The sequence below is a fragment of the Sturnus vulgaris genome, chromosome 5 (genome assembly GCF_052056855.1).
Source record: "Sturnus vulgaris isolate bStuVul1 chromosome 5, bStuVul1.hap1, whole genome shotgun sequence".
Lineage (NCBI taxonomy): Eukaryota > Metazoa > Chordata > Aves > Passeriformes > Sturnidae > Sturnus > Sturnus vulgaris.
In genome coordinates, this window is record NC_142247.1 from 70678306 (window position 1) to 70693233 (window position 14928).

Genomic DNA, 14928 nt, shown 5'->3' on the forward strand with positions numbered 1-14928 from the left:
TGCTATCTGAGCATCTGCTCTTACCCCTAACCATCCTTGCTCATTGTTCAGACAGCATAAATGTAATTTTTTCTGGTGTAAAGCAACAGCTCAGCATACTGTAACTGCTACCTGTTGTCAAAAAACACCAAAAAAGGAGGATGGAAGGAGGAAGCAGTCTTTTGTTACTTGACCCTCAGTCACTCCAAGGGACACAGTGCCAGCAAAATCAGTGGAGCTGTTCATATCTGCCACAGAAAGATCCTAATGCATATGGAGTTAAACTGATTGTTCAGTGGCATCTGACTGATTTCATCCAAATCACATGAAATCAAGGCTCTCAGTGACTGGGATTATTTTCAGGTCAAGCCTCATTAGTCTCTGTGTTGTGCATCCACGTGCCAAGTGATAAATGCTCCTCATCGGGAGAGGCAGGAAGCCTTTTCCACCTATCAGGGGTTATCCCAGTGAATTGTTGGCATGTGGTTTTCTGCAAGACATCTGGCATTGATCAAGGGTAGAGACAGACTAAGCAGAGCAGACACACTGTTGGTCCAGCACAGTATGGAAATTCCTATATGTAAGTGACATACAGGGAAAACTCATGTAACTCACTATCCAAACAGCAATCTGGGAGCACTGACATTCTTGGCATCATGCTTTGGATTTCAAAGAGCTCAAATAAAAATGGGCCTGAGCTGTTGGATTCTATAATCCTCCCTAGCCAGTAAAATGTATATAAAATAGGTGTTCCATTGCAGGACGGGTAATGCAAGTGAATCTCAGATTCCCTGTGCTTTATCTGTATTCAGAATTCAATTACAGACCCTTTCTGTCTGTAATCATCCCATGTGGCTGTCCACTACATTCCAGCTGACTGTCATCTCTCAGGATGGATTTAAAAGCAAACCATCAGAGCCATTAGTTGCTCCCTGTGAAGCCTTCTTGCTCGTATGACACCCAAAAAGTGTGGGATCTGCACATCCAGTGAGACCTCCAGGGAAGGCTGTGAGTTAAGTGAAAGACAAGTGAATTGTGAATTTCGTATTTAAAGAGGGCAGCTTGGTAGACAGTCTACATTCTGGGAGCAAACCAGAAAAAAGTGTCTGCTCTCTCTTGGGTTCCCATGGCCTAAAACTCTTCAGTACCACATGGCTGGACACTGGAACATTGGAAAATGGTACTGCCTGACTAGTTTGAGGTTTAATATGTTGTGAAACCTCTCTTCCTCTATTTCCTATGTCTAAATTATCTCACAGTTAATGATAAAATATGAGATTTTGGTAAGTATTAATAAATTACCTTGAGAGTAGTGGCTGAAAAATACATTATGCCATCAAGCTGTTACTACCCACCCCAAAAGGTGAAGGTAACCCAAGTTATTGAAATGACAGTGATTTATCAGTGTTTGCAAATACACACATGTAGGGTTTATTTTAGAACAACCTGGTTGCACAGGAAAACAGATAAGTTTTGGTTCTTCCTATCTACAGTAATATGACAATATAAAACCATAAATATATCACTTAAGAAAATATAAAAGTAGGAAGATCTAACCACCAGAAAGACTTGTAATGAGACTTGGTTGGTGCAGTTTCAATGTCTATTGGTCAAAGTAGTGATCACAGGCTAGATCCATCATGTGGTGAGGGAAATCCTAGGGAAACCCACAGAATGCACAATTTGTTTGGTTTATATTCACTCAGGTTCAAGGGGAATGCCCAGGGGTGGGGAGATTATTGGAATGCTGTGGACCAAGGACACCTGAATGATGGAATGTTGTGGATCATGGGACACCTTGGGAGTCTTTGACACCTTCTCAGAAGATAGAGCTGCCTATTAAATTAGCCCATCATGGCCCATCAGCAGAGTGAGCACCTTCAGGCTCCGTGTGAACGTCCCAGCACTGCCCTGGGCAGGGGAGTTATCACAGACAAAATTCCACCTCCCAAAGTTCGCCTCTTTCCTTACCTGGTCCAACAGCAGCTGCAGCCTGAGCTGGGCTGTGCTGGCCCCTGGCACCTGGGTGGGTGCTTTGCCCATGGGCAGCGTGCCCTGAGGGTTTGGGCCACCAGCATGCCAGTCTCACTTGTGGATATGTTCTTTTCTTGTCTCTTAGAAAGTCCTGCATCCATCCTCTCTGAATGGGGAGCAGAGAAAATGTGAGGACAGGTCTTTCTAGGATATATCCTTGTGCAGTAACTCCTGCGCACATGGCTCCATCTGGGAGTTGTATTTTTCCCAAAGGAAGGCATTAGGCATGTGAGTTTTGGAAAACGATCTTTTGGCATGTGCAGGTGTTGTCTTCTGTCACGTACAAACCCCAAAACAGGAGGCATTGAGGCCAGTGATCCTGATCTGCTCTGGCAACCTCAGAATGGAGCCACTTTCTGAATGCTGACTTGGATGCTGTCCTCATCTTGTTCCTCCAGTGTAGCTGTGTGAGAATTAGCCATGGGCTTGGGCAGGAGACACAGGCTGCTCGAGGGTGACTGTTTCTTTCTGAAGTCAAAGGTTTCGGAAAGCTTTTTGCTTCTTACAACAGCTGTCTGGAAGTTTCCACATGTTAGCAGAGGATGAACTTTGCATTTGAGCTCTAATCCCAAAACTGCCAGACTCCAAAATAATTTAGATTTAAATGTTCCTCTTGTGAGGACGACAGTTTAATCTGGAAAATGCTTTTTTCCTGCTCTGTTTACTTCTTTAGCTGAATCTGGTGGAAAGTTTGTCTAAAGGCTCTACTAACTCTCTCAGCGTGAGCACAAACCAGCCCAAGCATTTGGAGCTCATCCATGCTCTGGACTCTGAAATATCTCATAGATTTTTCTCTCTCTGCCATTTGTTTAAAAAGAGCAAGGCCAATAAACAGAGGAAAGTAATTGTGTTTCAGATATCAAGTGCTGCCTAAAAAAGAAACCTAGGGGAGGACATAGGAACTGTGTTCAAGAATATAAGCAATCAGGAAAAGGATACTGTTCCTTCTGTATCAATAACCAAAAAAGAAGAAGTTATGGGTTTTTAATCCACAAGGAAAAATGTAAATTACACATTGAAAATGTCTAACAGTGAAAAAAGTGAAGCTCTGGAAAATGTAGGCACTGAGTTTCCATTACTGGAGGTCTGTAGTGTTTCCTGATTGTATCAAAAAACTAAGTAGGAAGGGACTTGGTCTGGGAACATGGGATGAATTAGATAAATTACCTTCCAGACCTGATTTTTATTACTCCAGAAGAAAAAAAAGTTTTCTTGGATCTTTTCTATCAGACCATTTTTTGGTTTTTAACTTCTGTCCCAGGGATGGAGATGAGTGGTTATGAAGAGAATGGGAGCGATTCCTCAGCAATTCCTGTCAGTTAAAACGGCTGTGTGAGACAGCCTTGGAAACTTCCTCTCCACAGATCCCTAAAACACTGTCTGTGTTAGAAAGGATGACATTTATCACCTTCAGAGACTGTTCTGAGGAGCAGTAGAGGGAGGCAATGTGATCCACATGCTTCACCTAGATTCCACATTGCTTTAAAAAAACGGGTTATGTGTCATTATGCTCATTGAACAGGTGGAGAAACTGAGGCAGGGAGTTGCTACCTAAATCAACTGATTTCCCATGATGCATAGAAATGTTAAAACTGGAGCTCATGCTCTTGTGGCACAGCATCTCATCCTCTCATCCTCTCATCACTGTGTTTATGGCAGAGAAACACGGAAGTGCTGCCCAAATGCCACAGACATGGACGTGCAGGAGGAATAAGGAGGGAGCTTCTGACTGATTCTCACTGACCCTAGTGTGATATGACCAGGCAGCCTAACCCACAGCAGGCTTTCCTTTCAGCAGTTGAGGAGAAGTAATGTGAAAGCCCCAGATCAGAAATCATAAATGAACTTTAAAGCCATTTCTATGTATTCTAGGCTTTTCCCACAGTAGACTGTTAAATGGGATTTCTGGAAGCAATAGAAGACAGATGGAAAATTCAAGGAGGCAGATACAAGCAAAACTGATGCATTATGTATTAAAAACATATTGTATCTGTTGATTCATCAGATCAAAGGGCAGCTATAAAAATAAAAACAGATCAAGACTGAAGTAAAATCTTAAAGTGATGTTGATTTATAAGTTTTCTTTGCCAGGAGAAATCTGAACTGTACATGGACTTTAGAAAAAATGTCAAAGCTCTGGGTAATCATTTTATAAGCCCCCTCTAAGAAACAAAACTAATGCCCTTATGTGGTTTCAGTGTATTGGCTGGGACCTCCCTTTCTGTTTCTCTCTCAGGATGAACGGATTGGAGCTCTCACAGCATGAGAAGCTGTGATGCAGAGTCGGTTCTTGATTTTACTGAAATGGAGTGATATCTGTCATTCAGCCTCCTTGGACAAGGCTTTTGCTGAGTTTGTTTCACAGTCCAAGTGCTCTAACTACACTTTACACTTGCTTGTGTAAAATTTGGCCTATGATAAAACCCTTCCCTATCTCAGCAGAACAGTCTTGTGCCTCGTCTCTTCAAATGCACTCACAGGACAGCTGTGAAAGTAAAGCAAAATCATCCTGGAAGTAAAATCCTAGAGTGCTATTGATTTATGAATCTTACTCTCATTCCTTTGCCTAGAGGAACCTAGATTGTACATGGCACTTCAGAGTAAGAGTTACAGATTTGGCTAATCATTGCATAAACCCACAAGGATCCTAACCCTGGCATTGCTATGGACTTTGACCTGTGGGAAGTCAGGTAAGTTAGGTAACCACACCATGCCTCCATTTTCCTGTTTGTTAAATGGACATATTCACATATTTCTGATTTTGTAAATCACTGTGGGGTCTGGATGTGAGGCTGTGTTCATTGTTGCTCACAGATGTCATATTGCCTTTCATTAATGCTGCTCAAAGCCCTTTACAAAGGTGAAGTGCCACTGCTCATTACATAAACAGAGTTATAGGAACCCCTGGAGTGGAGCTTTCCCAGACTGCCTGCATCTTGTAATTTGGATCAGTATTGTTAACTTATTGTTAATTAAAATTTTTCTAAAGCAGATGTTTGTCTGGCCAGATGTATCATACCCTAATCTCTGACACTCTTGACCTGGTCTCCACTTGCATAGTGGAGCATAGAAAATAAGCTTAGATGTAGATATTTGCATTGTGAACACCTGAACTGGAATTGAGTCTCTCTCGTCCCTAATTTCCCTGTCATACCACAGATTGTTTTGGCATTTTTGGCAAAGATTTGAGATTTCCCCTCACAGTACAATTAAGCAGCTGATTCCTACCAATTCTAACCAGCCCAGGGGCTGCCATAATAGAACTTTTGTGCCTCAGAGAAGTGTTGGAATAATCAATGTGAGAGTTAAAGCACCCAAAACAACTTCAATTGACAATGTTTTTGTGTTTTCAAAAGCCAGTTAGGAAAATGGGGAAAACCCTCAAAAGCTGGAGAAGTTCAGGGGCCAAATCAATCTCATGTAAGGGTCCCAGCGGAGTTCAGAGGGAAAGAACAGTTGGCAAACCAAAAGAGGATAAGGTGGGATTTTGTTTGTATAGAGAGGCAACAGGGAACTTCCACATCCCTTAACTTTTAGAGAATGAGCACAGATAACAATATAAGGAGAGTTTCCTGCAGGGTGACTCAGATCTAAATAATTGTCTTTATCTCATGTGCCCTGTGCCAGGCACATCCCTCTTTATTGATTCAGGATTCTCAGAGTTTAGGATGAGTTTCATCTTGGGATGCAATTTGTGTGACTGCACTGGCAGTGTTGAATTTTGTCTGAATTAGTTAGACTGAAATTGCAGTGACTATAATGATAACTTTTGCTGAACATAAAGGCAGCTAAGGTGACTTGTTAAAATGTGGACATCACACATAAGACACTTGTCAGGTCAAGGGATCACTTACTCAGATCAATCCTACCTCACATGCCTGCAGTACATCTGAACATGCCACCCCAAGAATTTCTGATAATCAGTAAGGAAGAATCTAAGGTGATTCATCTAATCCTGGAAGAAGTGTTTAAACAGGTCAAATAAATCATACTTGCATTGACTGTCTGGATCTCAGGATGTCTAGAGCAGGCTGGAATGAGCAGCATGTGCATGTCTGAGGTTCTGTGTTTGGCCAAACAGAACTGCATAGAGGAAATTTCTACAAACATTTATATCCCTGAGACCATTGCAAGATGGGTTTCAGTTTAAAGTTAGAGAGGAGGGTTTAATTTTTTTTTTTAATCTCTCTTTTTTATCACTGGAGAGCTGAATCTTCAATCCAGTAAGTCACCCTGCTGGCTGCCTTGGCTCCATGGCAATACCACCTGTGCTTTAACATCTGTAAGGTAATGGGAAAAACCTGTAATATTGTGGTTTTATCTCAACAGGTGATGTCTCTCCTCCTCCCTCTACTGTCATTGGGCACACCAAAACCTTAGCTAAGGTTACTTTTAATCCCAGTGTTGTGGAGCAAACCAGGATCGCCCGAAATGGAGTTTTGGGAGACTTCATAATTAGATACGATGTGAGCAGGGAGCTGAGTGTTGGGGATGTTCAGGTACTGTACACATGATTCATCTCTTCTGTTTTATTAACTGTACCCAAGATGGCTCCATTGTTTTGCCTGCTCCAATTTCCTAGAAGATGCTTTCCAAATGAAGGCTACTCCTCCACATCTTGTAAGAACTATCCAAAATAAAACCAGTCAATTAGCAACCACAAGATGGACTTAAACCCCAACTTCATTGAGTTTCTTCTTTGTGTCTGCTTTTCAGTTTCTCAGTATCCTGGCTGTACATATCTGGGTACAAGGCCAGTTCCTCAAGTGCATGTTGTGGTTCTGATCTGTGGGCATCCTTGCTGCATTTGGAAGGAAACCACAGTGTCAGCCATTGAAGGAGATGTGGAGAGTTCCAGTCCAGTCTGGATAAACTGAATTAAGGGGGGATCCCAAGCATATGTGGGACCAAAATTAAGAGGGATTCTGAGGAGCATTCATATCCTCCAGTGTAGACAGAGTCACTGAAAGCATCCAAATTTCCCATAATGATGTGTGTAGAACACTGTACCATGATCTACCTTTGATTCCTGACTCCCTTGCTCTTCCACAGATCCTCAATGGATACTTCGTGCACTACTTTGCCCCCACAGATCTTCCTCCCTTGCCAAAGAACGTGGTGTTTGTGCTGGACAGCAGTGCTTCCATGGTGGGCACAAAGCTGAAGCAGGTGAGCTCCTTGTGTCTGTTCTGACTGCTCGGCTCTTAGGTGGCAAAGACTGGTCCAGAATTTGTCTCACCGTGTTTCTTCTGCAATATTTGCTGTGTCTGAGGTGAGGGGTGGCTCTGAAGACACCTCAAGGTGAGATGATTTACCTGCAATGAGAAATGATGGTGTTAGTGGGATTGGGATGGGAACAAGGAATGTAGAAGGATTCATCACTCTGTAAAGGTCAGTGCTGCCAAAACTGAGCATAGGATTGTCCAGGGTGGTTCTTTTCTGAGTGGTTTGGAGAGAGGCAGATCAGGCAGAATTCCCAGCAAAGGGCATTCAGCAGGCTCTTGTATCCAGTCTAACAGCACAGAGAAGACACTGCTGCCTTTAAATTACCTTGGCAAAACTCTTAATGAAGTATGACTCAAGAAGTTCTGCTGAAAGAAAAGTAATTTTGTCCTTTTTGGGATTCTGAATCTTTAAGAACAAATCTCAGATATTTTTCCAGGGCACAGATCTTAATGTGAGCCACCATACCAAGCTGAAGGGCACATCAAATATAAATGGAATATGGATTCTGTGGATCCAAATTATCTTCCTCAGTGACTGGGGAAGAAGATGACTCAACAGAAGTTATTAACAAGTAATCCTAGTCGTGTGCTGAATGAGGTCTCAAATCAAGATGCCTTTGAATCTGTAAAAAGTCTCACGGGTGGAGCCTGGCTCTTGGTTTTCTGTTATCCTCCTGCTGAAAAATGGCCACCCTGCCTCTCAGAATACAGTTGTGGCACAAATGCCCCCGAGTCCTGCAGGCTGAAAGCAGCCAGCCAGTGACCAAGTGCTGAACCAGGGAGATTAAAACTCCAAAGGGCTTTGGTGCTTTTGTGAGCTGCACAAGTAGTCAGCAGATTAACCTTGCACTATGAAAGCTTTTATTCTCCTCCTGAGTATCAGAATTTCTTTTCATTACACCTACTGAAAACAACACAGGTTTACTGCATAGCCTAGGCAGTTCATGCTGCTAAATGGATCTCAGGCAAATTAGCTACAGAGATGTTCCTCTTGAGCCTGAACCTTTGTTGAGGCTGTACCCAACTTTTTGTCTGTTATCTCAGTATAATCTTTTCATGGAGAACCACTGGTACATTATGGAGAAGTGCTATGGGATGGAAGCACTTACCCTCCTTTGATTCCAGCTGCTCCAAAAAATAGAATTTTATGGAGTTAAGATCAAAATAATAAAACTCCCACATAGATTAATCAAGAAAAGACCAAAATCTAGGACTGGCTGAAAAATAAACCTCTCTTGGTTCTCTAGGAAAATGTGATCAGTTACAGCCATGTCAGCTCAGTGTCCTTTTTACCCAGTTGTTGATGTCATTAAGATGTTTATTAAATTACAAACAGATTCTCTGGTGGCAGGATACATCTGAGCAGAGGAAATGTCTCCTTTTTGTCTTTTCTCTTGGAATCTCACAGCTGTGGTGATCTGTGGTGGTGTGTCGAGAGCTGGGAAATCCCATGGGACTGTCTTTCCTCATTTCTCTCTACTGAGTCACATGCAAGGTCAACTAAAAATACAGTCAGCAATTGTAAAGAGCGTTCTTGTGGGTCAGCTGCAGTGACTATGGAAAAGGACAGCTTTTGGGATTGTATAAGCAAGGATGGGAAACATCAGCTGTGCACCTTTTTCTGTAGCAATTGGAGGAGATTTTGTACTCTTCAGTCACATGCCTTCACAAAATAAATGGCCAAATAAATCAAGTGGGGTCAGGATTTCATGCATCCTACAGTTCCCACAATCCAATTGTGAGTCATTTATCAAGGTTTTCCTTTTCCAACATGAATTTTTACCTGTTTGTGCCATGCCTTTTTTCCCTAAGATATCTCAGTCTTTGAAACAAGAAATGTCAAGTTGCAAACACGCAGAGTGAGACTGGTTTATCAGCTTGAATCAAACCATTGCAGGTGTTCTAAAAGTTATGGATGTAGCACTTGGAGACATGGTTTAGTGATGAACACAGTGGAGCTGTGTTAATAATTGGACTTGATGATCTTAGAGATCTTTTCCAGCTTTAACAGCTCTTTGATTCTGTGATTAAGAGTCTTGAAACATTCCCCTCACATCACTAAGAGATTAGCTTTGAATGGACGATATTTCTCCTCAGTTTTCACAGTTTCTGAGCTCTGGTGATGTCCAGCAGACTCAGATGTGTTGCAGCAGTCAAACTCCTCTGTGAATCTGAGCCTTTGCTGCAATCTCCTTTTAGCACTGGCAGGGAGATAAAGTTCAGGAATAGAAAATTCTTGAGCATGATGAGAAAAAAATATTCATGTGCTCAATGTTTTGCACATCATTATTGCTGTCCCACTGGCAAGGAAAATCCCCATGAACTTTATTCCTTCGTTTGCAAAGAGACAGCAAGTTCTGAGTGGAAGAGTTGCTTTTAACAGCCAGGAGAGCCTGGGGAAGAGGTTATATCTGCAGGGAAGCCAAATTATTTGCCCTTTGAGCAGTCTACCCTGCTGATTTTATGGTACCTTTGGTAAGGCAGAAGGGGATATAGCAGTTTTTCTCCTGGTATAACCAGGAGAAAAAGCGGCCAGTTAAAAGTTCACCCCCGTGTGATTACCATCATTGCATCCAGCTTCAGTGAACATGATGAGAAAGGACCCTTGTTACAGAACAAGAACATTCCAAGCTGTGAGTGTGTCCACAAGAGGATGAATTTGCAGGTATTTTGCAGATGTATGGTAAAATAGAGTTGTTTCAACCACAGATTTGTTTCACCTTACCTTTCCCACCGGCAATAAATGCCACACACTCAGTTAAGCAGTTGGCTTCACTGCAAGCCTGGCAACTTGTCAATGGTGATGTGCCAGACTGTAATTTTCTCAGAGGTTAATTGCTCTAGGAGGAGCCCAGCTGAAACTGGGACCTGCTGGGGATTTGCAAGGGCTTCAGGTCATTTTCCTGTGCCTGTCCAAGGGATCCTTGGGTCACCCACACTGCTGGAGCCTGTCTGAGAGCCCTGTGTGCCCAACCCCTCAACCTCTGTGCCTCAGCACGGACACCCCCGAGGATTTCAGGGTGCTGAAGGAGCAGACAAGCACCTGAGCACTCAATATTCTCCTTCCCAACTCCTCTGGCTTCTCCTGGTTGCTGCAGAACTGGCTGTGAGCCTGTTGCCTGTTAGTCCAAATAACAACTGCTGCCCAGGAGAACAACCTTAAATCGCCAGGGAACTTTGGAAAAAATGCTAATTCTAATTACAGCCTTCAGAGCATTCAAAGCTACTGTGACGAGGAAAGTTTTGTCAGGTTTTCCATTTCTGTTGGGAAGAAACAACTCGAGAGAACACTGAAGAGCTGTCTGCAGCACCAACAACCCCATGCAGCTGCCTCCTGCTCAGGAATACACCACAGCAGTGTTATCTCAGTCCTCTCTGGAGGTGTGAATGTGGGATATAAGAACTACTACCATAAATAAGGCGTCAGATCCACGTAGACTTTATTTGCTCTAAGAAAATAAAAATATAAATTTTTTTTTTCCAAGAGAAATGCAAGTATTTGTCACGCAGAAAAATAATCTGCCTAACCCTAAAATTTTTAAATAATGATAGGGTCATACAGAGAAACAAGCAACCTTCAGAGAAAGATGCCCTCAGGTATTCAGGAAGGGAGAATTTGCTTTTGGTCTTAGGACTAACAGCCAATTTTGCTTTATGCTGAGGCAGTAGAAGAGACAAAATTTCCCAGAAGATCCCAGACAACCTATAAAGTGCAAGTCCTTTAAATGAGTTTGGAGTAAATAGGAGGCAAAGGTGACGGTAGAGTTTGCATGGAAATGCTGCTGAGGCTTGAACTGAAAATTCATGAAGACACTGAGTTCTCTCCCAAGGTTTCAATTGGACCATCACTGAGTTCATCAAAAGATGAACTGGAAACAGGTGCTGCTGATGTGCCAGACACAGCCCAGTGACCACCAGACAGAGCTGAAGTGAAATGGAAGTGGCTAAATGGACCTGGGAAGTCATTCCATGGGTTGGGGTCATTGAGGTTTATGTACCAGGGCTACAGACAGCACAGCTCTTGGTCTGAGACTGGGATGAGGGCCCAGGCTGGAATTTAAATGGGCAGGAGAGTGGGTGGAGGCCCCAGCTGGGGCTGGGCAGAGCCTTTAAAGCCTCTTGGTATCCTCAAGGCTCTGGCAAATACATAAAAGTCAGTGAAGTGAAAGATCTTTCTTTAGTAGTCCTTTCCAAGCTGGAATTAAGGGTGTTTTTTCCAGCTGCTGGAGCAACACCTGGAAAGCCAGACCTGGCTTCTATGTGTGTTTTCATCATGGATCTGTTATGTGAATTTAGGTAGGTTATTTTCTTTGTCTGTGCTTGTCTTTTTGCAGAATCTTGTCTCTTTAGCTGGCAAACCCATGCCTGGACTTTTGGCTGTATAAAGATCCCCCAAGTCTAAAAGACACCAGATGTTTGTCAAGGCTGAAGTTATTAGATTAGCACAGTTTGCAGCAACACTGCTATTTCCAAGCAAATACCCCTTCACCCTCAATCAGGGTGTGTCCTGCACATTGCTTAACTTTCTGGCTGTGGAGAGCAGCTGAAGCTCAGAAGTGCTTTGTGGCACCTCACGTGGAATCCTGTTGGAGTGAGGTCTCCCATGTTGTATTACTGTCACCAGACAGTGTTCACAGGAGCTCTGAAGTCCACACGATGTAATCTGAGGTCCCTTAGGAATGAGGGATATGATGCTGTGTCATGAGGAGAGAGCTTTTGCTTGGATAGTTACCCCTGATGCAGTGACATAATCTTCTCCAAAACATCTGCTCTCTACTCTGCAGAATTTTGGGCAAAGAATTTGGGCTTCTTCTTGTGCCTGAGGCTGCCCTGAGGATGGGAATGGGCAGGGGAAGGGCTGGAGGCAGAGATGTGCAGGAGGGAGTGGGGATCCTGGAGATGCTGTGGGGGTTTGGAAATGGTGAAAATTGGATGGAGGCAGATGTTGGAGGACTGTGAGGGCCCTGTGGCAGAGTCTTAGGTGGGAGAACCAGCAAGTTTGCTTTTTTAAGGAACTATTTAGTGCTCTTGCATTGCTTAATGCTAACCCTGAGCAAAAGTGCTTGGTCTTTGCTTCAACCAACGAACCATTGTCACTATCACTCACTCACTGGAGATTAGAGAATCTCAGAATGGTGTGGATTGGAAAGGACCTTAGAGATCATCCTGTCCCAACCCCCTGCCATGGGCAGGGACATCTTCCACTATTCCATGTTGCTTAAAGCCCTGTCCAACCTGGCCTTGAAAACTTCCAGGGATGGGGCAGTCACAGCTTCTCTGGGCAGCCTGTGGCAGGGCCTCCCCACCCTCACAGAGAAGAATTTCTTCCCAAAATCCAATCTAAATCTCTCCTCGTTCAGTTTAAAGCCTCTCCCTCTTGTCTTATCACTAGGATCCTCTTATAAAGTCCCTACCACATGACCTGTAAAAAGAAATGAAAATGGGGAAGTCACAAGGAAGGAGCAGCACATCTCTCCTAGGAGGTCACACCCATGGATGGGATGATCTGAGTAGGGGCTAGAAAGCTTCAAACCTGGCAGGCTTCTGGCTGCTGAGACACCCACTCTGTGAGAGTGGCTCCATGATGAAGGATGGGGGTAATCAGAAGAGCATGATGAGCTGTGTCTCAGCTCGATTCCTGCTCTGTAGCACAGCAGGTGATGATTGCTGAAATTGAGGGGATGTGTTGTGGACAGCTTTTGGGCATGTCAGCTCTTCCCAGCACTGTGTTGGGGCTGATCTGTGTGACAGAAAATGACAGTACCCAATTATTGGAACGGTTTTCGTGCCCTGGGATGAACTCCATCTTCTGAGGATGGGCAGAGGGAGAGATGTCAAGCTCTGCACTGAGGGCACGGGGCATTTTTCCCTTGGTGCTGACTTTTTTGCTGCTAACTCAATGGAAATTTTTCGTCATGCTGACGGGGTGGGGGTTTGATTGTCTGATGGGCATTTTATGGGATCTGATTCCACTCAAAATGAGCTGAACATAAGAGAAGAATGTGGCCTTCAGACACTGCTGTGTCAGTCTGGCTGTGTGCCCACACAGCCCTGCTGTTTCCAGTGGGGTTATTTCAGTATAGCACTGTGGGGCAGCCCTTGAGCTTTTCCCTTTGCCTTATTTACTGTACGGAATTGTTTACTGCTCCAACTGTAATCCATTCTGCACTGGGATAAGGGCTTCAAGTAACAATGCTTGGTGCTGATTAGAACTTGCCTCCCTAAATCTACCCACTAGCATTTATTCACATCCTCAATGCTGCAGTGAGATTGCGAAGACTGAGCATCTACTCTGCCCTCTGGACCCATGGAACTCCAGTTCCTGGGAAATCAAATCAACTTTTGATCATCAGATTAGTTTTTCATTCATGTATTTATCCTCACCATGCTGCTGGGTGCTAGACAAGAGAGTCACCCCAACTGATCAGACAGTTTCATCATCCACTGAGCAAAAATTCAGTGCTTAAGTGTCCTGGATGGATGTGGAGCTAAGTGTTTTACTCAATGTTAAGTGGAAAATCTTTTTCAGAGAAGGCAATAGGAACAAATATTTGTTCTAAAGGATGGTTGTTTTTCAGCCTGGAAAACTACAAAGCAATTTTTTTTTAAGGCCATATAGGGAGTCAGCAATATTCAAGTGATCAGCAAAGGATTTGGGATGTTCAAGAGGGGGAGACTGGACCATGGACTGGAGACAGACCTTTATTGTCCAGAACTCTATATTCAAGCTCCCTCCCATCACAGGCCTGTGTCAGTATTGAACAAAATGCTTGTTGTCCAGAACTGCGAAGGAGTTTTACTTGGTTATGCCATTCTTGTCTGCCAGGAAGAAAGCACAAAGAATCATTGACAGGGAGAGGGGCAGTTGCAGTTCCTCAACTGCAGGACATTCCCTGTGGAGGCAAAAAAGGGCCAATTGTCCTCTCTGAGAGTGGGATGTAGGAAGGTAAAACAATCCAAGGATACACTTCAGGGTTAACCCCCTGGTTTTGGTACAGAAGTCCCTGTTGCTGGATTGGGACATGTGACCAGCATTATATGGGCAGAAAGGACACTGGGACACAGAGGAAAGCAGAACTCATGTGATGTGGCTTCCAACCTCAGCAGGAACAACACTGCCCAAATCTCTGCTCTCTCTGTGCCTTGGCTGCTCCCTGTAATGTGGCAGTGGTGCTGCCACTGCATTCCCCTTGCCTCTGGACCCAAACTAAAACTATGGCAGCACCTTGAATGACCATGTTAGCACCATTTCAGGTGTGACTTTGATGCCAGCCTTTCCTTAAGTCACAGTACTAATTAATCTTTCTGGCAGACTATGGGGACATTGATGAGCTCTGACTGTTGCTGTTTGAAAAAACTAGCTCTGGACCTTTTTATCAGTTGCCTCTGCATGTTTGGAAAGGGAAAGAGAAGAATCAAAGCACAGAGGATATTGAAGGGGAGGAAAGAGCTCTTTTGGTTTTTCTCCCTGTATTTCCTTGAAATCTTTTGCCAAACAATACATTCACTTGTACTTTTCTCCTTTTTTCTGTAGGAGATCTCATTTCTGAGCCCTTCCCTGCACTGTTGCACTCTCAGACAGGTTACTGGACAGAGTTATGGCTTCCTAATTCCCTCTGAACTTACATCTTGTGCCTTAGCTCTTTTCTTGTCAAATTTGGTTTCTCACAAGGGATCTGGAAGAACAAAG

The 14928-nt window shown here is 43.7% G+C and overlaps 1 protein-coding gene across 1 annotated transcript in view; it reads left to right on the forward strand.

The window, feature by feature from the left end:
• ITIH5 (inter-alpha-trypsin inhibitor heavy chain 5) overlaps positions 1-14928 on the forward strand; it is a 43959-nt gene that overhangs the window by 10534 nt on the left and 18497 nt on the right. The window contains exons 6-7 of the mRNA XM_014884758.2: positions 6343-6512; positions 7066-7182. Of these exons, the coding sequence (XP_014740244.2) occupies positions 6343-6512; positions 7066-7182 (287 nt within the window). The remainder of the gene's footprint in view (positions 1-6342; positions 6513-7065; positions 7183-14928) is intronic.